The following is a 27,540-nucleotide window of genomic DNA, read 5'->3' as shown; positions in this document are numbered from 1 at the left end:
CTTGTATACAAACAACACAAGGACAGCAAGAGAAACAGTTCCTTGCTGTCCCTTGAATTTAATTGCTGGCCCAAGTTGTGTGGCTTGTATGAACTATATGAAGAGAGTTTCGAAGAGAATACGTGGGTGACAAATAGATAGTACAAATAGGATGATGGTGATGGTTCTATCATGAACTTACAGAAGCATTCTCCGAGTAAGTTTTTGTTTTACCATGTTTGATTTTTTATTTTTTCCAACAATTGAGGCATTTTAGGGCTACCAAGTCCTATTGAGTGAAGACTATATATGTATAGATAGATGATGGCAAATCCCATTCAGGTCTTAGCATCCATGATGCCTGTAGAAGCTCCAAAAATCCTGAAACTGGAATGTATGTATATAAATTATAAGCTTGCGTTAACTGGTTTAAGAAGAGGGTGTTAAACAAAAAGAAAAGAACAGCATTGCCTAAACTGGGTGTTCAAAGATGAAGTGTATGAGGGGAAAAAAAGGCTAACATGCTTGTAATTTTCCAAAACTACATTCGCATATCTTTGTTACTTTGTTCAGAGATGCCAAGACATGACTGCCATGGTCCATGTTCCAGATACAGGGGAGCTATATATACGCATGTATGTTTTGTTCTGAGAGGAAAGTGACAAGAAATGGCCGGGGAATCCGATGTCTTTTGAAGTACTGGATCTTAACTTGATCGATTAATGCTGAGAAAAATCACTAGTGCTATGCTATCCCTATTAGTGAAATGAGGATATTAATCAGCCAGTGAACCAAAAATTGACAGCTCGATGTTCTACGGGATATTAAAGAATTTGGTTATGATTGTTTTTTAAATATTTTTTATTTGAAAATGTATTAAAATAATATTTTTATTTTAAAAAAAATATTTTTAACATCAGCATATCAAAATGATTTGAAAATACCAAAAAAAATATTAATTTGAAATAAAGAAAAAAAATAAAAAAAAATTTATTTTTTTTTCAAAAACACTTTTAAAACATAAAAACAAACAATCTCAGATTTATCAGGTTTTTTGAGATTCTAGAGAGAGTAAGAGTTGGTGTTGATCCAATAAAAAAAACTATGTTTTGTAATCTTATAATTCAATTTTTCAATTTATAATTGATTCTTGAATACAAATCTTGTGAATATATATTCTTCCTCAAATTTTTTATTTTATTGAGAGGTAAAGAATTTAATCCTAATCTTTTTAAGAGATAAAAAATTTCATCAGAAAATACACCAATGATGAATCTCTTAACTATTAATAGTTGGATTAATAAATCGAATCGCATTTTTATCATTAAATTATAGCCATTGTGATATAATTATTGTATATAAACAAGTTTTTTAGTCGAGTAAAAGAATCAATAGAATAATAAATAAAATTATGAAAATTAAGGTGTTGATGTACTGTATTTTCTCATTGAACCTCATGAAGAAGACTTGTTCCGTTGATTTTTTTTTTCACTCAATAATTATTAATCTTGAAAATAAATGGCCATTTAATTTTTTTCATAAGTCCACGGCTCATCGAAATGAAATAAATGGGGATTGATGCATATGGCAGGGATTTGGTGGTCTGGGGCCATGAAAGTTGAAAGGCACATGGGATGGGAAACTACTATCTCTTCGCATTTATTCATCTCCTACTTCTAAGTTCTACTGCCGTTTATTATTGCTACTAATATAACTAATACTACTATCTCCACCATCGTCATAGCCCTTCAACCATGGAAAATATATATATTTTTTTCAAAAAAAATTCAACGCATGCAGTCAAATAATGAAAAAAATATTTATCAAATAAATAATTTTAAAAAAGTAAACAATATATCTAAGGCTGGTTTATTAAAAATATTTAGGGTTCGTTTGATAATATAGTTCAACTTGTTTTTTAAAGTGTTTTTTTCTCGAAAACACTTTAAATTAATGATTTTTAGTTATTTTTTGATAGTTTTGATGAACTAATATTAAAAATATAAAAAAATATTATTTTAATATATCTTTAATTAAAAAATACTTTTAAAAAGTATCATGCACCACCGTATTACTGAACTTATATTTATTTAAATAAAGTCGCCTTTAATCAAACGAAATTACCATCTGAAAAGAAAAGTGATGACTTCAAATAAATTTCTCAACGACCCGAAGAGAGAATAAATAAACAGAAAAATCATAGTCGACAAATATTGACTTGATGTTATTTGCGTGCTTCCACATTTTGACGGTTTCTAATACTTTCAGTCTTTGAAATATTTTTCATCGCTTTTGTCAGCAACAATATCATAGATCCCTTAGAATTAATTTAGAGTTGTTAAATTTTCTCACGATCATGTCTTATACGGTACAAAGAACTCTGCAATGAATTTCTCTGAGAATTTTTTTTTTTTTTTGGCAATCACGTCTTATTCAGCTGCTTGAATGATCAATAATGTTGTGGCTGGTCCCTGTTTGTTTCTCATACGTGAATCCAAGACGTCACTTCTTGAAAAGTTGCTCCTCTTTCATTGCCCATGGAGTGGGTTTTGCATCCCTTTTTAGATTGGTAGTTTTCGCTGCCTTCTTGATTCTGTTTTTTTTAGTACTGTGATGTATGATGTTTTTTAATTAAAAATATATTAATTTTTTTATTATTTTAATATTAATACATTAAAACCTTTCAAAAATATCAATTTAATATTTTTTTCAGATAAAAAATAATTTTAAAAGTATTTTGAAAAGCAAATTATAATACAAAGACAAACAATCTTGAAATAATCTTAAAATGATAATTCTCTGTCAGAAAAAGTTTAAAAAATATTAGAGTAATTTCTTAATCTTTGTCATGGTAGTATGAGTGACTTTCTTAGCTCTCGAACCGCTGATGCCAAACTAAGGGCTGCATGATTCTATCTTCGAGGAAAAAAGATTTCTAATTCAACAAAAGAAACGAAGTGATAAAAAAGAATAGCTCTTGTTCTTCGGAGAAGGAAATGTCGAACAGAAGCAAAGGTTGATCACATGCATGACGATGATATGACCGAATTATTGGAAGGCAAGGAAAAGGGGCATGGATTGTCTCCAAGCTTGATAGAAAGAGCACATGAAAAACAAGTTGGAAACACAAAAATCCAACATGGTTGCTAAGTCCAACTTCTATTTGATTATCAGTGTACAATATGTCCCTACAGAATAGGTGAGCTTTTAATCTCTTCTTCATGGTATTTTCTGTCCGAATCATTAAGAATTACATGCATGCCACCGGTAGTATATCTCGAGAAACTAGCTCAATTTGTACTTATATTTTGCACTCGGTCTCCAATCTATCATTGAAATTGTAAATCGCTCTCGATTTGTCCTTGTATTTTACATTAATTTTCAAACCAACGAAAATGAGAACAGTACTACGATTTTAAGTGTCCAATTCTATTTAAGTGTGTAAGCTTTTATTCTCTTTTTATCTCTAGATATTTTTATATATATAATATATGTTATGCATATGCCTAATTCTGATGATTTAGCCGGAAAATATCATTGAAATGGTAAATTAAAAACTCTCTTATTTAATCATATAAATGGTGGCCCAGCGGTAAGAGTTTGGAATCAAGAGGTTTGCTCCCTCTGTGATCTTAGGTTCGAACCCTGTGGTTGCACATATGATGGCCACTGGAGACTTACATGGTTATTAATTTCAAAGCTCGTGGGATTAGTTGAGATACGCACAAGCTGGCCCAGACACCCACGTTAAAAAAAAAAAAAAACTCCCTTATTTTATTACAAAGACACAATTTATTTGACTAAAGATGTAAGAATAAATTCCAAATAGAACATGACAAAATAAATTATGAGACCATGGAATTATATGCGATGGTACAGAGTAGCTTTCGCATGGAATGATTAAAGATGGCACATAAACTTTTTTTATCCATGTTCAGTGATACGATGTTACATATTTCTATTTACAGAGAGGGAGGAGGCAGAGCAAAGATATAGATGTTCCATAGATCATGTTTTTAGCCATTCGAAAGTTGGTGAAACAGTGATGGCCCTTGTGGCTCTTTGTATCTACCAGGAAGTGATGAATGTTAGGAATTCACTAGTTATTTAACTTATTAACCTTTGTTTCGCTAGGCCGCGGGTAATATATTTTTATTTTTTATTAAAAAAATTATATATATTGATTTTTTCGACATATTTCTATAGCTAAAAAACTATTTTGAGTATAAATAAATAAAAAATTTATATATACATGTATTTAAATAAATTGAAAATTATGTGTGATACTAAATTAAAATAAAATTATTAACACTAACGAAAAATAAAGCTAGAAAAATTAAGATACAAGTATAGATCAAGATATTTGATCTTACAAGATGATATATTGATCCGGTTGTGTTTGATAAATCTTGTTAATCAAAATAATATTTTTATCCAATCAAACAATAATAGAAATAGACATGCACGTTAAATTGTTTGAATAAATTAAAAAAATATATCATGCAAAATTAGGGTTATGGACTCAAAATAATATTTTTATTCTTTTATATATATATATATATATATATATATATATATAACAAAAATAAAAGTAAAAAATAAACTTTTGCACCAAAAGGTAATTGATAAAATGTTAAGGTACCAAAAGTTTATAATTTCTAAAGTATGAGGATTAAATTTAATTTTTTATATTAACTTTGAAACCATCATCCATTTATGATGTCTTTTCTATCTTAATCCCTGATCTTTCAATTTCATCCTTAGCCAACAAATTTTATTCAAATCCCCTTAAATTTGGCCCCAAAAAATGCAATCAAACAAGAAAAAATAAATTTGAGGAGCAAATTAAAGAGCGTGTTTAGCAGTGTGATTGCAGATGCTTTTCAAATAACTTTTCATGCCAAAATACATGCCAATGATGTTTTTTTTATTTTTTAAAAATTATTTTTGATATCAGCACATCAAAACGATCCAAAACGTACAAACCATATTAAATTTTAGCAAAAAAAAAATTAAAATTTTTTAAAAACGCAGCCGCGTTTCCAAACGCTGCCGAAGAATGCAACCTTAAACCAGGAAAAAAACCCCACAGCCTTTTAGTTTTCTACTTAATCCTGCATCCAAAAATGGTCAAAATTAATCCCTAATCTTTATTATGATGATCAGATCAATCCCCTTTCTGGCCACTATTAAGCCTGACTCTCCTTCCTTTCTAATACTGATGCATATCAACTTTGTCAAAAAAATGAAGTAAAAAATAAAAAATAGGTGACGACCAATATCAGACTGAACTATACATATTTAACATGTTAGAATTAGTCACTATCTATCTTCAACCTCAGAGACTAAATTGCAAATAACTGAAACTTGCTGTAAGCTTGTCAATATCCACCAGGCATCTTGTGCTAACATCTGATAGAGAAATATGGCTTGACCCATTTTCTACCCCGAGTTTTCAACCTAAATTTTCATTAGTAAATTCATAGCCACACCCACCTCCAAGAACCCAGCACATTTAATGCTAGGAAACCCAAAAGGAAATGAGAATCCAGGTTTAAACCTACTCAAGTGGGGTCAAAAATGTATTTAAATCTAAAAGATCAGCAGAAAAACTACAGGAAATCTACTTCAAACCGAATCGACATAACCCACCTTGTAAAAATACCCTCTCTTCTCCAGAAGCTAAAAACCCTCGAACAGAAGCCATGGCAAACCATCTCATGTAAGCTTGAAAACCAAACTCATTCCAAGCCGACAGCAAATGCAGTTCTCCCGCTAGCTTCACTCACTTGCGCGCCTTTTCAACCAAAAGCCACTGCTATTTCCCATACCAACAAAAACCACAAATGCTCACTGGTCTATTCAATAAAAACACCGTTTTTCTTGTTTTCCTTCACTTTTCCATAAAATGGTGGCATACCTCTACTGAAAGAATGCCCACTAGTGGAAATAACATACATGAAATAGAGCACTACAACATTCACTTTCAAAAGTTTTGTACATACATGAAGCAATGTTGAGCACATCTAGCACAAACTACTACTATAAACGTCATTAGTTTATAAAAGCAAAAAATGTAAACTGATTGATATTCCTGCAATCTAATGTATGCACTAAAACCTGTACAGTCAAAAATTAAGTTCCATTCCAGGTATTTTCACTGGATGGAGAAAACTGACAACAAATGCATGAGCCAACTCTCATTGCTATGTGCCAAGGTGATCTGTACAACCTCCACGGCATTCAGCGATGGCATTTTGTCGGATTCTGATCATCTGCAACAAATCAAAACACTATAGTGTCTCCTAGTAGTTAATAAGGAACCAACATCCTAGATAGATGGAAGTCGAGCAACAAATGAAATCAACCTAGAATCAAATTTAAAATGATCTGTATGGGGATGATTTGGACAGGAATTGCACTGGTTCCTGTCACTATTCTCTTGGTAATTCTCTAACATAAGAATAGGCATGAACCAGCATGCATCCAAAGGTCAAGGTTCTATCAGGGCAGACAAGCCTCATTGGGACCTGACCTTGAAAACGAGCCTCATCATCAAACAGCACGGTACACCTCATTCCCATGCCATCAGATGTAAACTGGCTTCACATCATTATGCCCAAAACTCATGCTACACACTGGACACTTGCGGTGACGACTTTCAACAATTCTCTGTATGCAGGGATTGCAGAACAAATGATAGCATTTTGTAATGACAGCCTGATCGGAAAATAAAATTATTAGAATCCCTGCACAATATATTTGGATAAACAGTGGCAAAAATTAAGTCATATAATTGACTGGTATGTATATCATAAAATCTTGGAGATTATTGATCAATTTCAATAAATACAGCAACAGTAGTATTCTAATATTGAACCTATTAGCAACCCAACCCGAATCCCAAAGGAACTCAAGCACCCACTATGAAGAAAAACACTTACTAAATCACCAAAAGTTGTTTAGAAACCTCTAGGGAAATATGGTGGAGAATACAACCAGTCAAATTTCAACAAGCCTCTGTACTAAACTAGTTGAGGTTGCTTCAAAGAAGCTCTTCCTCCATTCAATAATGTTTTAGGATACTTTATCATAACAACCAATTTTTACCACGCCAGAATGTGAGATTCTTTGCCTAATTTTCTATTCCTTCAATCAAACTCCAAGCCAATCATTTTGTCACTTTCTGGATAACACTCATCATTCCACTTTCCTGCAGGTTCAGTAATTTCTTTTTCTAGCATATATGATTTGTTAATAAACATGCTATCACAATACCAAGCACTGCATACCACAGAATAGTGTTCGTCCATCACACTGCTAATCCTTTCTACTGAGAATAGTACAAGTTTGTTCTCAATTGAAACTACTGCTATTGCCACCTAGTACTAAAGTTCCATTGAGAGTACAAGCAAGCTGAAATATAATATCTTGCTAGTAAACGTGAAACCAGTTGCCTTAGGAAAAAAGCTGGAGCAGCAGTAAGACCAGCAAATCATAATTCAACATCATCACTTCATAAAATTCACTTCCCTTGATGGGAAACCTACTTGTTGGATAATGTACATGTCAAACTTATCTTAGAAATAATGGTTTGATTATGCTTTGCATGCCCTGTTTTCATATCAAGATATCCAACTAGCAAGGCTGGTTTCATTCATCAAAACAGGACATTAAATCCCACAAATAACAGAACAGGGATTGCAAATCACCTCTTTTGGTCTGTCAAGGCAGATACTGCACTTAACTATTTCCCTGTATTCTCTAAGTTCCTGTTGAAGCTTTTCTACAATCAAGGACCCTTCTGTATGTTCTTGAAGATGAGAAAACTTTCTCCTTGCAACTTCCAATTCCTCCTCCATTCTTCTCTTGTCAAATCTGATAAACAAGCAATGACGTGAATGTCTACACTTCATACAAATAGGAAGTGCAATGGGATTTATTTTGTTACCTCTCTTTCTCTAGATCTATCTGCACCTCCAAAAGAGCAGCTCGACTTCTTTCAACTCTAGATTGGGAATCCTCCAATGACTCTCTTGCTTGATTAGATGATCTTCTCAAATCTAGCAATTTCTTTTGTGTATTTTCCAACATAACCGACCTTTGAAACTTATCTTCTGCAAGTTTATGAACCTGGTCTGAACAATTTTTTAACTGCAAGGCAGAGGCATTCAATACTGATTATACATGTTCCAGTAATGTTGACTCTACTACAAAATGATCCACAACTATGTATGAACTCATAAAAAAAAATTGATCTACTATTTTGCCCTTCAATAATTTAATAAGACTAAATACCTTTATTATCAATTAATTAATCTAACTAACATTTATCCTGGAAAATCATCAACATAATACTAATTCTTTACCTAACTTGGAGACATGCCTATGCTCATCTAATAGTAAGAGTAGTTAAGTACCAAGGCTACAATACCATATACATAGTGAAAACATCAACAAGATACTCCTCAATTCTTAATCTACAAAAAATATTGATATGAAAGAAGAACAGAATAATAGTGCATGGCTTGCCTGTTCTTTTTAAACATATTCATCGCCAATATGTTTAAAAAGATAATCATCTTCTAAAATAAAAAAGAAGGGTTTAGTTGAAAAAGAAGATTGGTTTAATTAAAACATAATCATCTTCTAAAATAGAAAAATAAAAATAAAAAAAGACAAATTAAAAACATATTAGTTATTTATCAATTGAAAAAAATGGCATTTTCTCCTTTTATTTCCTTTTTTAGTCACATACAAGAATGTTTATTTTATTTCACAGGCCGATTTTTATACTATGTGCATCAATACTCTATATGCAAACCATATGTCTAAATAACTACTATTTCTTGCATATATCAAAATAACTAGCACTTAGAAATACCTGATCTTCTATTCTTGCAGCTTTCACATCAAAGAAATCAAGGGAAATATTGGCTTGCTGAATCTCCTTTTCCATGGTTTGTTTGTCCATGAGCAGAGAATCCCGCATTTGTCTTGCTCTCACCCCCTCTAAAACAAGCTAAAACAAGAATAGCAAGATCCACTAAATCATACTCTCGAGTACATGTATTCATATCTTTACCTGAACTCTAAGATGAATCCATTCACATCTAAAAGTAAATGTAAGCAAGAATTATTTACATGAATACAAGAAGAGCAGCATCATGATAAGCAAGAGTAAAATTATGTCCAGTTTACAAGTAATGCCTGTTAAAACCATACAAAAATAGCAGGTCACATGTTGATGTTTTGAAGTTCCAGGATGAGGGAAACTCAACCAAGATGTCAAGGATGTAACAGCATGAAGACCCTATCTCCAGCTACAAACTATTAATACATCTCTTTTCAGTTTAAGATATCAAATCAGTCCATAATTGGTCCTTCTATAGATATTACAAACCAGTAGGGCAAAACATGTTTCCATGCCCAAGTAATCAAGAAAAGCTGGATCAAAATCGGAAATGTTAAGACACGTGTAAGGTCAGATATTACCTGTTTAACAGTTCATATAGAAAAATGAACCACATTGCAAGTCTTAAGAACTCCAAAGCTTATATGAATATGAACGTTTCAAAATACAAGTTGGCAATGCAAAAACCAATATCACATCATACAGTAAAGCAAACATTGAACGTACAAAGTAAGACCAATGGCTTAAGCATCAACAGCTGAAAGACACTGCATGCAACAAAAAACAGTCTACTCGAAGACAGATTATGGAATATGCTAACCTTAATGTTATAATCATCTCTCTCCGTTATTTGCTGCAACAGATGTTGATTTTGAGTTTGCATTTCATCATATGCTTGACCAATTGTCTGAAGCAAAACCAAATAAACAATCTTGAAACAGATGCATTATTGCAGTCTAAAGAAAGCCTGTAATGAAAATAACACTGACCTCTATTTCAGATAAGTAGGCCTCATTTTCTTCATTTTTTGATTCTAGGACATCAGAAAGTCTAGACATATCCCTGAAACGAAAGAAATCAACATTTTCACACACTGCTCTCCCATAATTAGCATGTTAAAATTTAGGTGGGAACAAATATTAGGCCCACTTATTAACCAAAAACAATTACAATGAAAGGATGATTGTTCAATGGAAAGGTTTACATTTTAGAAGCTTCTAGTTTCTGTCTCCAATCAGCAATCTCAGCTTCTGCAGCAGCTAGCTTTTGCTGGGATATGGCCTCGGCTTCATTTGCTGTCTTCACTCGTAATTCCAAGTTTTGCTCATCAAGAGAGAATTTAAAACTTTGAACTTGAGCCCATGCCTTGTATTCCAGATCCCTGGCTTCCAAGACATCCCTAAAATTGCAGAATAAATTTCTAAGCCACCACATAATTTCACATAATCTAGAACCAATGACGAGAAAATGGTATGAACTGGATCATGCTAATAAATGATTTAATCAAATACTTCACCATAATGGCAAGGGCAACCCACAGCTAGCATTACTTAGCTGGTATCTTAAAAATAATGATTTTATACCAGTGCAAGAAGTTGGACACCAAATTTAAACAAAGCACAATCATTCAATGTACATCAATGTACATCAATTTCCAGCATAAAGCAACAAACACTCACTAGAATACTAAATGAATATACAAAATAAACTATCTGTAGTTGGTTGAATATCAAGTAGAAGTTCAAGCTATTATGGGGAAAGCAGAATGTATAGATGACTCTGACCTTGAATAAGTGGATTCACGTTGATACATGTCCAAAATCAGTTTCAACTCCAGTATGTTTTCCTTCAGATCTTGGACCTGCAACCAAGGAAAAATGGGGTTCAATTGCTAAATCAGATCATATCAGTTTTATACCCCTAAAATAAGAAAGCAAGGTATCATAAATTCTTCTAACCGGTGTTCCAGCAGACGTTGGCAAATGGTTATCAGACCACTTGTCAGAGCATAGATTACATTTAAATTTATCAGTAATTTAATATTTCTGAAAAAAAAGATAAGTTCACAAGGACTAGAAAAATAAACTAGATCCAGAAAAACAAGTCAAATGTGATAATGAATTTAATGCTTGGAGAGACATGGTTTTTGTACTAGCAAAAACATAATTGAGGTATATCTATAACCATATTTTGGGTTTCTTGGAAAAAATGAAACATAAGAGCATTCAACAGGAAATAATCCAGTACCTAATCTTTTAAGCATCTCTTGTTTAAGAATACACCTCGACAATCATTTTGCTATTAGCCAAGTAAAATAGCATGTTTGTTGATTTGGGTTCTCAAATATTATAAAACATTTGGCTGTAGTTCTTATGGCATAATCAACAAACATGGCTAGAGTTTCTTCTGCTAGAGTAAATGAAAGTGACACCTATATAATTTTAAAACTTGTATGGGGTTCAAATCAAACTTCTTCAAGAGGTACAAATTTATAAATGCAGCAAAAGCATACCCTTCAGGGATGCACATTTTTTCCTCCGAAACAAAAAAGGTTTCAAAAAATAGCTAGCAAGTAAAAGAAAGACGGGAACCAAATGGATCTTTTCTCGACAACATTCCCATGGCCAAAATTTTATGCATCTAGATAAGGGAACACTATGGATGAGTTTTTCAAATAAAATAAAATGTTAATATCAGGAATTCTTCAACTCCAAAGAAAAGGTAGTCATCCATTGAAGTCTTGAAATACAAGTCCTTGAAAGATATGGCGAAGAAAAGTAAAACCCATGACACATTTCATGGCAAAAAAAATTTATGACTTGGAATTGGCATTTCAGAGATCCTATTAGAAGCTTAAGACACAATAACACACTTAAAAACCTAAAATGACCACATTTCATTGGAAGACAATAACAATATAGGATATCAAACACGTCACGGATATAATGTCAGACAGCAGGATTAAAATGCTATAATTCCTTAAGAGTGACCAATAACAGTACACAGCATGAACAATTCTTGCAAAAAGCTTTCATTCCATCCATATTCAAGTTCCAAGTAAACCTAGGTTATACAATCCTCAGGCAGAAAAAAGGAAGGCTATGAAGTCATTTACAAGCCCCTAAAATTTCTAAGAAAATGAAGAATGGAAAAATACCAGAGACTGCAACTTATGTATCTCAGCAATATGGCTCGTTGATCTGGAAGACAAACTTCCACATTGTTTTCCCTGCTTCAGAAAACAAATCTTAGTAACCTTTAACTGATTTAAATTTAACACATATAAATGCATACACCAGAAAGTACCCACCTTCGTATCCAGAACAGTAGAAAGAGACTGCACATCAGCCCGCAAAGAATGAATATCAGAAGAAGCTTCTTTGAAGTTACTTAATTGGCTTTGCATAGAGCCCATTTCCTCAGGAAATGAAGAAACCAATGCTTTGAATTCAGCAATCACATCTTTTCTTCCTAAAATAGAGAGTACTTATCAGGCTTCGAGCACAAAACTAGAGGGAAGAAGCAGCTTGAATTACAAGTCACACAAAAGCATCAAGCAGTAATGCACCTGGTTCTCTTGATGACTCTTCCAGATTAGTCTCAATCATGTTTCTTTCGTTAATCTGTTTCTGTATCTCCTTTCCTAAATCAGCAACTCTAGAATCAACAACCGCAGTAGATCTTCGACAAACATCAACTAAATCATTTTTCATATTTAATTCCCTTTCCTTCCAGACAAGGTTATCCTTCTCAACCTGTAATTTCCGGGAACAAAAATATTGTCAGCATCAGAAACTAATCCATGGAAAATACATTTACAGACTCGGGCATAAATGAAACTACCGACCAGTTACAACCTGTAGTTTCTCAAATAAGGCACGATAATGGAGAACCATTGATTTTGATTTCTCTAGTTGATCTCTCAGCAAAAGGTAGGCTCGTGATGAAGAAATAACCTTCACATTCTTCAATGAGTGCTGTAAACCAAAATAATTTCATTCCATTTCTATTAGCACATAAATAAAGCTGCATTTCATTCTATTTATAATATCGAATAAGTGAATCTGCATTTAAGACCCCCCCCCCCCCCGAAAAAAAAAAAAAAAAACAAACAAACAAACAACTACTAACCTGCAAATTGGATAGCTTCTGTAATATTATTAACCTTTCTTCATGAAGATCTTTTAGTTCTAGTAGTCGAGAGGAAGCTTGGTCCTGTGAAACTCAAATTAATTAGCATGCCTATCTCTTCCAGTTCAAGAAATTCCCAAGAAGGAATCCAATTAAAATAAAAGTCAACAACTCACTAAAAGCTCTTTGACAGCAGACTCCATTTCTTGAAGATCCTTTTGTTTATCCCTGACCTGATCACCAGCAGCATGCTTGCTTCCCAAGTTTAAGACAGGGAAGAATGCCCCTTTAGTTGCATTTCTCTCCGCTTTAAGTGTTGCCAATTTACAGTTGCTGTCATTTAATTCTGCAACTGTGGTCTCCAATTCACCTATGGAAAACAAGCAGATGCACAACAGTCACACTTACAAAAGCATATCAGTCAATGATGATTAATTTTTCAAGCAAAAAGAATGAATAGCATAATGCAGTGTGTAGTTTGCCCAGTCATACACCTACTCTTGCAAAACCAAATTATTTTCTCCAGATTTTCCAAACACTAGATGAATAGCATAAAACTCATTCCATTGTTGTGACAATAACAAATCAAAATTAGTAAATAACTGTAGAGAGTGAGAACGGCCATCCAAACATTTCAAACCTTAAGACCAAGTACACGTGATGTGTATTTAAATGTGATATAGTGTGCTAGTGAACATATACAGTTAAACAAGGCCGTTTAAAAAAAAAGGACATGGACCTATGCATGTATCATAAACAGGATATGCTACGTTAATTTGACTAAAGGAGGAAGGGCCCTCAGATGATCACTAAATGTTACCTTTTAGATGCTTAAGCTCAGCTTTATTTTTTGCATCACTGTCTCGATGGTTCTGCAATTCCCTTGCCAGTGATTTGTGCTTCAAATGAAGGTCACTTAGCCCTAACCTCAAGTTCTTAAGTTCTGTCTCCAATTCATTAGATATCGTTTCCGTACAAGCATCTAGCAAAGGAGAAACATACATAGGAACTGAGAAAACTCTGAAGGAAGTAGCCCAAGACAAATATAACACAGACACTTGTGGCAATATACTCCTACCATCTTCTGTAAGCTGTTTCAAAACGGCTGCACGTAATCCATCCTTCAGATACCAAAGGCCATTGATTGTAGCCACTAAATTATGTACAATGCTTTTATTCTTTTCAAAGGCAGTTTCTCTATCCACTTCCATCTGATCAGGGCAGTTACTTGCAGAGGAACTTTCAGTTGCACCAGTTTCCATAAGTCTGCTAAGAAATGCATCCTTGAGAGAAGATGAACCCCCATCTGAAAGGAAATTTAATAATACCCTATTAGAAAATGGCCTTGCTTTTATATATATATATATATATATATATATATATTTCCTAGCTGCTCACTTTGAACTGCATAAAATGCCGCACACATTGCTAAAATACCCTCCCCCCAAATACACACACACATGTTTCTGAAACCTACCCACACAAATGACCATGCAAGCCTACGCACACATGCATAGTTCCAAAAGCCACACACCCGCCAACCTACCAACCGCAACAAATGAATTTCCCAAAATATTTTTGAAATTTAAACCAACTTCCAAGACAATTGGCATCTCATGGATGTTATAAGCATTAAAGTTGTAAGATAATAATTTGCAAAGAAGAGGTAAAACTACTCAAAAAAGTTTCCTTGCTGTAATCAAACAAGCAAATTAAGCATGCATGCAAAGCCAGGAATCACCAAGTATGGCCTGTACAGGATAAAATTTCAGGAACTATATTATGTTGTGTGCCAATAGGTGGATTCTTATTCGCCTTGTACAGTTTTCTCCCATGTATATATATTAATTAGTCATAAATTGCTATCACAAGAAAGCACATGTTAGGAATGGATAGCAATGAATTCATGCTATCTAAGCAAGTGTTACCAGTAAATTGGTAAGGGGAAAAACTAAAAAACCAGAGAGAAGTAATACATTACAGGTTCCTCACCTCTCGTGATTGGTACATGTTTGACATCTTGCCCATTGATCCACTCTCTTGTGCGGTTGGAACATGTTTCCAAGTCAGTCACCAGCTATTGTTAAAAACAGTCAACGTTCCCACAATTACAATAAGGTACAGTGTGTAGATAACGCAGAAAAATATCTTATGCTTTAAATTCTCTAAACTAGTGTATGAAAGGAAAGGTAATATGAAAAACAAAAAAACCCAAGGAATTACCACTTCCCAAGACTTATTGACAGCCTTCAATGTGGAATTGTATGGTTTCTGTTTCTCCTTCTGTAGAGAGAACTTGTTTTCAAGTGCAGAATGCTCAACCTTCTGAGCCTCTAACTTCTGTTGAAGCTTTTGATTTTGGTATTGAAGAACAGCAGTATCAAGCTATATCATCAAAAGAAAATGTGAGTTCACAACAAACAAGCTACTCGTTGGTAACATTACAGTTTGGTACTTATCAGTGTTGTCAAAGGCAAAAGGCACCAAGCCTATAAAATGACTGAGGCGCTAGGCGCTCGCCCAAATGAACCAAGGCGATAAGCTATAAATTAAAATATATATATATATATATATATATATATAAATCTAAGATACATATCTTCCCACTTAAGATTAGAGATCATTAGAAAATCAAAAGAAAATATAAAATGCCATAACATAGTCATATAAAGTTATATTTTTCACCCTTAAAATAATATGATAGTTTAAAGTAGTAAGTAGCCAAATAGATTAAAAAGAAAAATTAAATATCATCATCATTATTCATTAATCTTCAAAAACATCTCCATCCATGCTTTCCTCTCCTTCACTTGAATCCTCCATATCCTCCATTTCATGATTATAATTGAAATCCTCATCTCTCACACTATACTGCACTTGTTTAGAAAAAATTAAAGTATTAGTTGTACAGATGTGTTGTTCTTCGACTCCCACTGTTGAAAAAAGAAAGTGTGGTTGGTGTTTCTCTTCTAAGTGTCTTTCATTGTCTGTTTGTCTCCCACTTTAATGATTTTTTACCCTAATCTTTGTTTTTTTTACAAAAAATACCTCCAAGTTGTTTCTTGTGGTGAATTAAAAAAATGGACAAATAGGTCAAAACATAAATCATTAAAAAGAAGTCCAACAGAAAAGGAAGAACTTCAAGCAGGCGCTAGCCTTAGCGCCTTGCACCCACTCACAAGGTGCTCGCTTAGGCAGCGCCCCATTGAAATCCAACGCCTGAGGCTAATAAAAGCGCTGGGGCCTCGCCTCACCTGGAACGCCTAGGCAAGCGCCTCAGCACCTCTTGACAGCACTGGTACTTATAGATATAGAAATTACTGAGTGCAGTACCATATAAAGCTTCTAAAATGCCAAGTTACCCAGTATTGGAAAATCTAAAATAACAGCTAAACTGTTGCAGCCATCAAGCATCAGAGCTAGAGAATTACACATATAAATGATTCACAAGCAAAGACAGAGAACACATTGCCTGGAAATGTATTTTTTATCATGAAAAATAGATTTTAGAGATAGACAGGTAGCAACCTCATTGGACTTAGATATCCATTCATTGAGTTACAATGATAGATGAGTAAATTACAAAAGACAAATTGTAGACAAGTTAAGCAATGCAAAAATTCAATGTATGAATATTTATTGAAGATCGTTAGCTTAAAAAGTCATAGGCTATAAGAGTAGAACATTCAAGCAGATAAAACAATCCGACCTCATTTGAACACATCCCTGCAAAACTCTCATTTAATCACCATCATCTGATTTAACAAAACAAACACACATAATTATCCAAGTGATGCAGCCCATAACCCTACAAGTATATGATTTTTTTTACTGATAACCCCATAAACCCAGAGCATCAAGACCATCAGATTCATAAAATAAAACAGAACCCGCACAAGATTCCTCAAAACCATTAAAAAAAAAGAAGCAATCAAATTGCGAAAAAGTTCAAACCTTTTTGTCCTCGGACAGATGCGATAACGGCTGCTTTTTAGCCATAGCAGCTGTTGGTGATGATATGGAGCTGAAGTGACGCCGTTTTCTGTCTGGCTCACCTGTACTCCCCATTGAAAAAAAATTGCAACAACAAAACAAAACTCCCTCCCCCAGCAACTTCACTCACATTAGCACACACACGAATTTCAATAAACCCTAATTCAAAACAAATCAAACACTAAATTTAACAATTAAATTTCTCGAAACCCTAATTCAAAACCGCCAAACAAGCTGTTTGGTTTTCTTTTTCACTAAAAAAACCCTAACCCTAATCAAAGAGTCTATAACTTACTGTGAAATTTGATTTCCTTTCTCAAACTGAGAATTAAAAGAACAAAAGAAGTTTAAATCTTTTTCTTTTTCTTTATTTTTCATTTCCTCTTCGGTCTCTGCTCGGGAGCGAGAGAGAGAGAGAGAGAGAGGAGACGGTAGTTCGTTTGTTTGTTGCGAGTGATATTTTAGCATAAAGAGAGAGCGTGAAATTCCGTGACTCCTAGAAGGGTAATTTTGGGAATTAAATGCTACCGCTAGGAATCTGTGGTCTGCTAGTGCCACGACGAGGTGAGAGAAGCAACATGATTGTCTGGAAAGTGATATTAATTATTTTTTAAAATATTATTTTATTTTAAAATATTTTAAAATAATATACTTTTATATTTTAAAATTTATATTTAATATCAAGAATAATAAATAAAATTAAAATATACAAAACGTCGTTGAAATGCGGACTTGCTTTTTAATTTTTACCATTTGATAGCAATGATTTATTATTATCATTTTTATTTAATTTAATTTTTATTAATATCATCACTTATTTCACTCTTTCTACTCTCCGATGAGTGGTTTTTTTTTTTCAGTGAGTTATACTTGATTGATTTAAATTTAACGAAAACACACTACGCAAATAACGGGTTTTAGCTTAAAGTGAATGCTGGAATATGATTGGTGGAAAGGGGTAAAGAATTTTGAGGCTCGGGTATCTTGAGTCCTCGCAATGTTGGGCTTCTTTTAGTTTTTCCTTCACATAGATTAGTTGAGGTGTAATTTTAAAATCCTATCGGTTTGATAAGTGAATATAAAACTGAAACTCGATTAGGTTAAAAAAATATAGGATAAAAAAAAACCCGATGAACTTGATTGATTCAGTTATCTTAATCAGACTTAGTTAAAAATCTAATTGTAACCCGTTAATTTTTTTTTTATTTTTACTAAAACAACATCATTTTAATTTAAAATAAAAAAAAAAATTGACCTTGTCAATACTCAGAACCTGGGCTTTGGTCAATACTCAAAACCTAGGCTTTGAACTGGATCAATTATCAGACCATGATTGAAAACTATGATTTATGATACTAAATTAATTTTAAATCAAATTAATTAATAGATTTCTAAGTTAGCTTATTTTGTTTAATTGATAGATCCATCGAGCATGCATGCACACACGCTCACATTCTCGAGCGACTTTACACGTGCATCTTAAATAAAATGTATTGTAATGGAGGATACACTAGGCCCCGTTTGTTTGCAGGAAAGTAGTTTTCTTTTGAAAAGTGAATTCCGGGGAAAGTGAATTCCGGGAAAGTATTTTCCGATGTTTGGTAGTGTAATGGAAAATAAGTTGGAAAACACTTTCCAGTGTTTGGTTATGTTATGGAAAATGAGCTGGAAAATAACTTATTAATGTTTTATTTTTTCAAGTTTATTAAAATAATGAGGAACAAATCTTACAAATTAAAAAGTTGAATGAGAATGAAATTGAAAAAAAATATAATTTCATAAATTATCTCAAATAAAATAAATAATAATCAAAATAATAGAGATCAAATCTAAAAAATTAAAAAAAATAAAAGGTGAAGAAATTAAAATAATAATAATTAACATTTCATAAATTATTTCAAATAAAATAAGTAAAAATCAAAAGAATGAGGACCAAATTTGATAGATAAAAAATTTCAATAAAAAAATGATAAGAAAAAAGCAAATAGCAATTATAAAAGTAAGGACCAAAATTAATATAAAAATTAAATTTTAAGAGATGAAATTGAAAAATAAATATTCAAAACAAATTATACATAGCAATCAAAAGTTTGAGGATCAAATTTGATATAATCAGCAAATAATGACATTTCTAAATTTTTCACAACTTCCGGAAAGTGTTTTCCGCCCAAAATTTTCAGGAAAACACTTTCCTGAAAACCAAGCCAAATTTTCCTTTGACTGGAAAGTGTTTTCCGTTGACCAATTTTTCCAATAGCAAACAAACACAGGAAAGCTTGGAAAGTGGTTTCCCGGAAACCACTTTCCGGAAAACAAACACAGTCAAAAGGGAAAACACTTTCCTAGAAATCAAACCAAAATTTTCTTTAACTGGAAAGTGTTTTCCGTTGACCGAAAAGTGTTTCCGTTGACCAGAAAGTGTTTTCCGCTGACCAGAAAGTGTTTTCCGTTGACCAACTTTTCTAATGGCAAACAAACACAGGAAAATTTGGAAAGTGGTTTCCCGGAAAATGAATTCCGGGAAACAAACATGGCCTACAACAGCCCCCCCCCTCTCCATCCCAAAAAAAAGGTAAAAATAAAAAAACAGAGAAGTTCAACCTCGATGCGAAACAAACCTATCGTCACTGAATATAATTTGCATGCAACTCGACGAGAGTTGGCTCAACTAATCCAGCTCGAGCTCTCGAGGTTCATCAGTTTCAAGTGGTCAAAGAGCGAGTTTCCTAGTCGTTACAAGGACACTTGCTAGACTCGGTTGTTGATGGCCTTCATTCTACCAAAGCAGGAGGATGGATCTTGTCTAGAGGCATGCAAACTAACCCAGATTTCTTACCCTAATAAACCAAAGGGGGGGAAGGAAAAGGAGTTCAGATTCTATATACCCAAATTAGCAAATTGTTAAGTACAACAACAGCACAAGGAGGAGGCGAAAAGCAAGATCGCACTGGGCTCATTCATCTTTCATTGCAAATTCATGTCTCTTCCTTTGACCGACTTCCACAAGCAATGTTAACAGAGCTTCACACACTTGAGAAGCATCCCAGTCAGAAGGGTCGCCGTTCAGAGATGAATAGACCATCCAAGCATGATCCAGTTTACATTTGGGTCGCACTACTGTGGATCCAGGGACTTCTGCATCCCGGCATGTGACAAGCCCGTCACTCTTCTCTCCATACCTGATTTGTAGTAGTTGGGCACACGCGGCCATTGCAGCACCAAGGGGAATTACCACTGGGAGTTTTGGTAATTCACCAGCAGATAGAGGTGCCATCAAGGGCAACTCTGCATGAGCAACATGAGACAGTGTGGCTAGAACAGTAGGTGTAATGCCTGCTTCAGTATGAAAAGATACAACAGGAAGCTCGCTTGGCAATTGGTGTTTCGTCAAGAATTCCTTCCTCCTCTCATAAGTCAAGTCTTCTAAAGCTTGCATGTCACCCTAACAAGGTTTGTGGATAACACAAGAATTAGCACAAGTCAATTAAACGATTTCCTAGAGATGAAAAATAAACTTGACCATTAAAACATAATTTATTTAGAAAAATATTGAAAGCAGACTTATTTTAGAAACAAAATGAAATCTAACTCCAGCTCAATAAACATATCATGCCATGCCCCGACTAATTTGACTCGGCTAGATCTTCTCTGCATGCATTATCCACAGCAGCGTGCTATGTCTTTTCAACTTTCCATTCAAATCTTGTTTGGCCCTCTCTTGGTACTGATACCAGTTTAGACTGGAATAGATAGCTGTTTAACACAGCACAAGGCCTTTATCAACAAATTCATATCTTGTTTGGTTCTCTTTTCCCGGTTTACTGGTGCAATAACTGTGTCAACGTGTCTTCATCAGCAATCATGCAGTAGGTACAACTAGATTTCCAGAATTGGCTTACAGTTATAGTCCTATGATGATCCTTTCTCAACTCAATCTATCTAAAGATGGCATTCTATTTAATTACATTGTTTGCTTTCTAACAATTATAGTGCTTAACAGCCCATTAACTAATATCTTATTTACATTTTGATGGCCACCACAAAGAAGGAATAAATGCCAATAGATTGAGTATTGCAATCAAGTACTTCTAAACAACTTCATTAAAATAGGTAAAAAAAAACACATACATGTGTGTGTGTGGGTGGGTGTCACTTGACTTTATGTGTCCATGCAGGTGCATGTGTAGTCATATTGAAAGAAAAAGAAGGAAATACCCAGTACCTTAATCACTTTACAGATTATAATCTCCATAAGTCTCCGTATATTTACATAATCTCCAAGCTGTCCTTCACGTAAAATATCCGAAGCTATCGGACTACCACCATATGGACTCTGCGCTAATGCTAATCCGACAACCTTGTCTTTCAAATCTGACCAATACAATGACAAAGCAGCCGCTGCATCTACTCCCCCTTTGCTATGTCCAAGAAGCATGACGCGTTTCTGTGAACCCCAGTAAATTTCCTCGATGTATTCTTTTATCTCTCTGGCATTTTTCTCAACTGAAGCCTGGTTAGCCATTGTACAAGCTCAGTATAGAATATGTACAGCATGATCACGCAAGGAAGAACGACCCAATAAGTACCTCACTATGAATCTTGGCAATGTGACATGCCAGACCCATCTTTGAGAAACTCGTTTTTGTAGAAACAAAATAAAGCGGTCCATGATTACTGAAAAGACCTGACAAGTTAACCAGCAAAGTTGCACAAACCATTGATTCCAGGATACAAAATAGGAAAAAAAAAATTCAAACCATACCTTGTGAATCTGGCTTTTAATTTGTCAGGTGAAATTTTATATAAAAATTCAATAATAACCTAAGCCTTTGAAAAGAGATAATCATATCAGCTCCTCCAAAAGTGTTACATTGCATGATAATGAAATTACGCCATTGTGGCTGTCCTTCTATCCAATTGAGTGGTTTTTGGCATCACAATTTGACAGGGCATATGTTGAAGTCAAGTTCCTCACAAAAGCCTGCCTAGATGATTAATTTATCATTATATTGCCACAGTCTGAGAATTCATCTTGAAAATCTTGCCAAAAAATGACTAACCAATCTGTCATATTACCATATAGTTTGTGACATTCAATGCCTTTTGACACACCAATGCTGGATAAAAGTTACCATGCCTGTTCAAGACCTTGACCTTAACTCCTAAGGCCTACCTAAAAGTTGACTGGAACTTGTATGAATATAATCTCATATGGTTCAAGAGGACTTCATGAAGAAAAGCAAAAACTTAAACATGGTCTTGCTGATATGACAAGTACAATTGCGCACGATCACGTCATTGAGATCAAGTCTAGAACACTTTAAACATGCAGGATGCTCAGTTAAACAAGCAATATGCTCAGTGATGATCGCCCAATGACTAAATATTTTATTCAAAGAGCTACACACTCGCATTATTCTACATAGAATTGCTACCTGGCACCAACAGATAAACTATCGAATTTGGCAACTTGTGTAGACCATGCCTGGTAAAAAGAGAAAAGATCTCAATCACCAACTAAATGACCATGTTCGACGTATTAAGGATCCAAAGAAGCTTTATGTACCTTATGTTATCAAGAATTTCCATAAACCTTCCAGTTCCATCTTCAACTGAAGGCATACCTGAAGCACATTGCAGCCACCCTATATCGTCAGCGGATCCACGAACAGTCCTCCGTGCACGCTCAATAAGCCTAGAAGCAATCATCACATGATTCAAAAGGACAGGTAAAAAACCTAATTATATGCTAAACCCATCCACACATCACGGGCACATAAAACATATTGAGAAACTTCAAATACTGTTCCCACATCTTGAAAAAATCAAAAGAAATGGAGAAAAAAATTGTTTCACTCATTTCTAGTTCCTGATACACGGGTAAAAGTAAAAACTCAATCTTGATAAATGAGATAAACAATTTTCTGTCAGCTAGGAAATACAAAGAACCACTGTTGTTTATGTACTTGCAAATGATAGCAAAGCAAACTATCAAGAAACTGAAAGCATCTCATTATCAAACCAGAAACCTGTGCTTTTAATCCTAGGATCTACCCCAACTCTATCCCACAATATGAAACAAAAATTTACAATGTCTGCTTTTCCTATGCATACATGTTAAGAATGGCTAATAAATATTGTCCTGCCTCATTTATTTAAGTATTAACTTTCTGGAATTACACTTCCATGAATACTTTTCAAAAGATAGACTAATTAACACTCTTTAATGAACTGCAGATAAGGAACACGAAAGAACCGGCACTTTCACTTTTAATAATAGATATATATTTGGGGCTGACCAGAAAGGAAAGATGATCATTCGTTGTGAGACAGGGAGTGACATATACTAAATGACTAGCTCACTATGTACCATGTTAACATCCTGTACATTTTGCAATCCATTTATCATGTAAAATACTGTCTCTGGCAAAATTATCCTGTAAGAAATACTGAAGCAAAAGTAAGAAAGAAAGAACCCAATACCCTTGAAACATTGAAAGTCCGCTTTGACCACTGTTATTTGATTGTACAAGTGCACTAGTATTTTGAGATGGTCCTTCAGACGAGTTTGTTGTTACTCCAGCATAGATAGGAGGGGTATCAGTGGCAGAATGACTTCCGCTTGAAGACGGGTGATCACTATCCAGAGAGGCCCCATCTTGTGTGGAAGAAAACGTTGTCAACTCCTGTTCATGTGTGACAGAATCCCCAGAAGAAGGATATTCCACTGTGACAACATAAACCGTGGCCCATTGCATCACATAATGGTAAAATTCTTAAGCTCACAAGCTTAAGGAAGCATGTTTGAATTTTCAGAACAGCGTTTGATGGAAAAAAGCAAAAAAAGTAGGGTCTCGGTAATTTTTCTCCCAAGACCCACTTTAGTGTGATCATAATTGAGAAATGGCCTCTTAATGGACAAGAGGTCCGGAAATTACATGCATAAATGGCAAATAGTGGCATCGCAGAAAGGCACTGTCTTTGGAAGGACAATATTTGCTGATTTGGATCTGTAGTGCTATTCAAGTAAATGTACAGGAGGTAAAGATTTAAAAATCAGTCACGAACAGTGATAAAAAGATGTGATGATACTGACTTTACCCCCTCAACCGAGTCTACATTTTAAAATCAAAACAACAAGAAACATGAGGAAACGGTGAAACTTAAGAGTATGGTAATCATGCCATTTTCCCTAAAACGAGAAACATGCATGAACAGGGAAGTGTAACAACAACTAGAATCTCATTTCAAAGATTAAACAAAAAAACAGCATTTACCTTAATGAGTGAGAAGCCTAAGAAAAATATATGAGTTCCCTTAAGTAAATAAGGATACAAGTGGTCCAGAACAGATTCCAAAGGCTGCAATAAATAGGCAATTGCGAACTCCACTTCACTATTTTTATATTGCTAAAAATGTAAGTATTTCCCAACCAAGAAACACATAAAAGAACTGTGTATTGACAAATTATATATAATAACAAAAGAATCATCATTTATCATTATCCTAATTCGCGTATTTAAAACAAACAAGTATTATAATTGAAAATTAATATACCAGAATAATCAGAGAAGCAGCCGGTAAACAACGAAGTAGATTGAGCTAGATAAGAGGCAGCTTCATTTAAGGATGGCACTGATGTGAATAACTGCGGAATTAGCCCATCATTCAGTGACTGCAAAAAACAAAAAGAAAAATCAATAAAATACTCCACATAATTAAAAAAAGAAAAAAAAAAGGAATTACCAAGAAAGGCGTGGTTGATTCTTCACTACTTCTTCTAGGGTTTCCTGGTTCCTCCTCCATCAGGATCTTTCAAAAATTAGCGAAATTGAAAGAGAAGTAATTCAAGATAATGACAGCGGTGATTAAAATTGATTAATTGAATTACCTATCAGGAGAATTTATTATTTGTTGGGGATATTACTTGGAATTGGAAGAAAGTGAAGGGTGCTTTCTGGTGTTGGTTTGATTTCTTCAAACAAACGCAAGGAATCCGAAATCCAACGGCAGAGTAGCAGAGGGGATGATAATAAATAAAGTGTCGGATGACCGCGCGGGACCTATATTTATAGATCTGGGCCTGGATTCCTTAAGAATCTAACACCGCTGTTTGGTTTATGCTGATCGAGGGATGTTTAATAATTAACAGGGTAATTTCTGTTTGGGCCTTTGAATGGCCCAACAAAGAAGCATGATTACAAACTAGGGTTAGGTTATTTTTAGGCTCTAGAAGTCAATATTTACCATAGTACAGTACATGATCAACAAGAAAACTGTAATCACCTGATAACCATTTTTGTTAAATTCAGTCGGGTGAACTTGAGAAATTCAAGGTGGAGAAACTCAGATCTCAAAACTTGATTGATCAAATTTTTTATTATATTAAATAAAATATTGAATTGATAAAACTCGTTTGCTCTCTGCGAGTTTTTAAGAACTAGATTAATTCAATAAAATTCTTAATGCCGGGTTAAAACCGAGGAAAAAACCAACTAATGCACGAAACAATGCTATTTTAATAAAAATCATTGCTGGATGAGTCTTCAAGTTGACTTAATTATATAACAACGCATGCCCTTTTATGGATGATTCCCATGCTAAGAACACGAACTTGAAAACAAAGACAAAAAACATTGAACATTGCAAAAATCTGATTACTTGTTAAACTTCCTTACATAAAACACTAATGCGAACTTCCTCAGAAAAACAAAAAAAAATGGCTACGACTTTTGGTTAACCCGCTCGCATTCATCGATCCACTCACAGTATATGTCTAGAGGCTCGGTCAATGGAGTGAGTTTGGTCTCGTAGCCAGCATGGCATATGGAGCATGAGATTTCGCCAATGCTCAGATCCTTGTCGAAGGAGCACCCAACACTGTTTTCGAGTTGGCAGAATGGGCAACGAAAGACTGTATCAAGCTTTAGCTTTGGCTTCACGGGACGGTTGTTTGATCTCGACTTTCTCCTTGCCATTGTGAATATAAGCAGATTGCTCTCAAAACAAACAAGATTAGTGAGTGAATGGTAGGTGTTTTTGATTCAGGGCTGGCAAATAATTTGATAGGGTTTATTACGTGCTTCTTTTATATAGTGCATTGCCACCGACTCTATCCTGTTATAATGAGAATCCTGAATTTCTGATCCACATCGGATTAGATGGTAGATGGGTATTTTTTCTCCGGCTTCTTCTTGAAAAATTCCGAACGGGCCTTGGAATGTTGGGCCCCGAATTACAAACTAATTTTTCTTTGTTTTTTTTTATAATGAATTACCCTAATGTTACAAGATGATATCCGGGCAAAATGCAGAATGTTTGCATGTTAATTTGATCACTTTTAGTCCACTCGAAGGAAAAAGTGTAGGCAAGAAGCAAGAACAAGATCTCTATCAACATTGAAATCATGCCTGGAAGTTGTCCAATAAACTTGATTTCCACTCGTCTTCTTCTGAAAATTAAAATCCAGATGCATGTGTAGTTGCAGGATTTGATTATACGCTACGAAGAAGGGTGTCTTCAAAAGTAATGCCTGGTTCAAATGCTAAGGCAAGTCCCTACCTTTCCCCTCCTTTCTTCCACTCTTCCCTCATATCTTCCAAAACACACAGACATGGTGTTGTTGCTGATGTTACCATAGTCCATTAGATCACAAAGAAACTGGGGTTCTTTGATTGTTTTCGGCTATGTCCTCACTTTAAGTTCAGTGACACCTCCATAACTGCCTAGTTAGGAAGTAAAACATTACACAGCCACCATCATTCCGTAGGCCCAGATGACTAGCGAGGTCTCACTGGAAGAAACATGGAGAATGTGGGTGATAGCTTCTACCGGCCTCCCCCCGGTCCTCGATGCAAGAAACGCTTGCTTTCAATGCCTTCTAAAAAACTGACGGATTAGCTATTTCGAGCCTTCTCCTGATTGTTGGAGAGCCCTCGTTTGCGAGTTCAGGCTACTTGTCTACTATCTGCTTGAACATGACTGCATCTTGTCTTCACACACAGTAGTGATCACAGGAATTGATTAATGATGTGCACCATTGACAGCAATCGATTAATGGTCTCTGGCTAAATCTTTGATGCAAGGAGTCAATATATACATCAAGTACAATACATAAACCTTAATTAAACATTCGATTACTAGTTAAACTCCCTTGTATAAAACAACCGCTAACTACAACAACAAAATAATTGGAAAAACAAATCGTAAAAATATGTTTAATATTTGGTCTTGATATAGCCATCAATATTTTGATATTAATTAGGTGGTTCGCGCTAGATCTCGGGTTAACTTTTTTTTCAACATATAAAAAATATCGATAAGATAAAAATATTTTTTAAAAAATAAAATATAAATATAATATTCAGGTAATTAACTCGAATAAGTTTAATATTAATTTAATAATATCATTAGAAAATAAGATATCGACAATAAATAAAGTGAAAAAAAATAATTCAATGAAAAAGATGAATGTTTGCCAATATTATAAAAATATATCTTCATAATATTCTCAAAATATCTCA

The 27,540-nt window shown here is 34.3% G+C and overlaps 2 protein-coding genes across 4 annotated transcripts; both read right to left on the bottom strand.

Moving 5' to 3' along the window:
- Positions 1 to 5,934: 5,934 nt before the first annotated feature.
- Positions 5,935 to 17,469, bottom strand: LOC133682004 (E3 ubiquitin-protein ligase BRE1-like 1). Of its 2 annotated transcripts, XM_062105228.1 has the most exons (20): positions 16,979 to 17,468; positions 16,734 to 16,779; positions 15,248 to 15,409; positions 15,017 to 15,101; positions 14,103 to 14,330; positions 13,845 to 14,006; positions 13,201 to 13,394; positions 13,025 to 13,108; positions 12,751 to 12,870; positions 12,462 to 12,648; positions 12,204 to 12,364; positions 12,051 to 12,122; positions 10,678 to 10,754; positions 10,098 to 10,292; positions 9,883 to 9,955; positions 9,714 to 9,800; positions 8,864 to 9,001; positions 7,931 to 8,133; positions 7,692 to 7,857; positions 5,935 to 6,699 (listed from the first exon to the last, which is right to left on the bottom strand). In XM_062105228.1, exons 2-20 carry the CDS (start codon positions 16,746 to 16,748, stop codon positions 6,568 to 6,570), a joined length of 2,541 nt encoding a protein of 846 aa, XP_061961212.1. In that variant the 5' UTR covers positions 16,749 to 16,779; positions 16,979 to 17,468; the 3' UTR covers positions 5,935 to 6,567. The 2 variants fall into 2 exon arrangements, with proteins under 2 accessions (XP_061961212.1, XP_061961211.1); XM_062105227.1 differs by lacking the exon at positions 16,734 to 16,779 and having other exon boundaries at positions 16,979 to 17,469.
- A 2,403-nt stretch (positions 17,470 to 19,872) lies between these two features.
- On the bottom strand, positions 19,873 to 25,098 carry LOC133682578 (uncharacterized). 2 transcript variants are annotated; one of them, XM_062105974.1, is made up of 9 exons: positions 24,909 to 25,098; positions 24,764 to 24,829; positions 24,575 to 24,692; positions 23,501 to 23,744; positions 22,584 to 22,712; positions 22,453 to 22,502; positions 21,604 to 21,701; positions 21,240 to 21,527; positions 19,873 to 20,459 (listed from the first exon to the last, which is right to left on the bottom strand). In XM_062105974.1, the coding sequence occupies exons 2-9, from the start codon at positions 24,821 to 24,823 to the stop codon at positions 19,971 to 19,973; spliced, it is 1,476 nt and encodes a 491-aa protein (XP_061961958.1). In that variant the 5' UTR covers positions 24,824 to 24,829; positions 24,909 to 25,098; the 3' UTR covers positions 19,873 to 19,970. The 2 variants fall into 2 exon arrangements, with proteins under 2 accessions (XP_061961958.1, XP_061961957.1); XM_062105973.1 differs by having other exon boundaries at positions 24,764 to 25,098.
- Positions 25,099 to 27,540: the final 2,442 nt, after the last annotated feature.

The sequence above is a fragment of the Populus nigra genome, chromosome 2 (genome assembly GCF_951802175.1).
Source record: "Populus nigra chromosome 2, ddPopNigr1.1, whole genome shotgun sequence".
NCBI lineage: Eukaryota > Viridiplantae > Streptophyta > Magnoliopsida > Malpighiales > Salicaceae > Populus > Populus nigra.
Note: the sequence above shows the minus strand (reverse complement) of the source record. Positions and strands in the feature narration are given on the sequence as shown.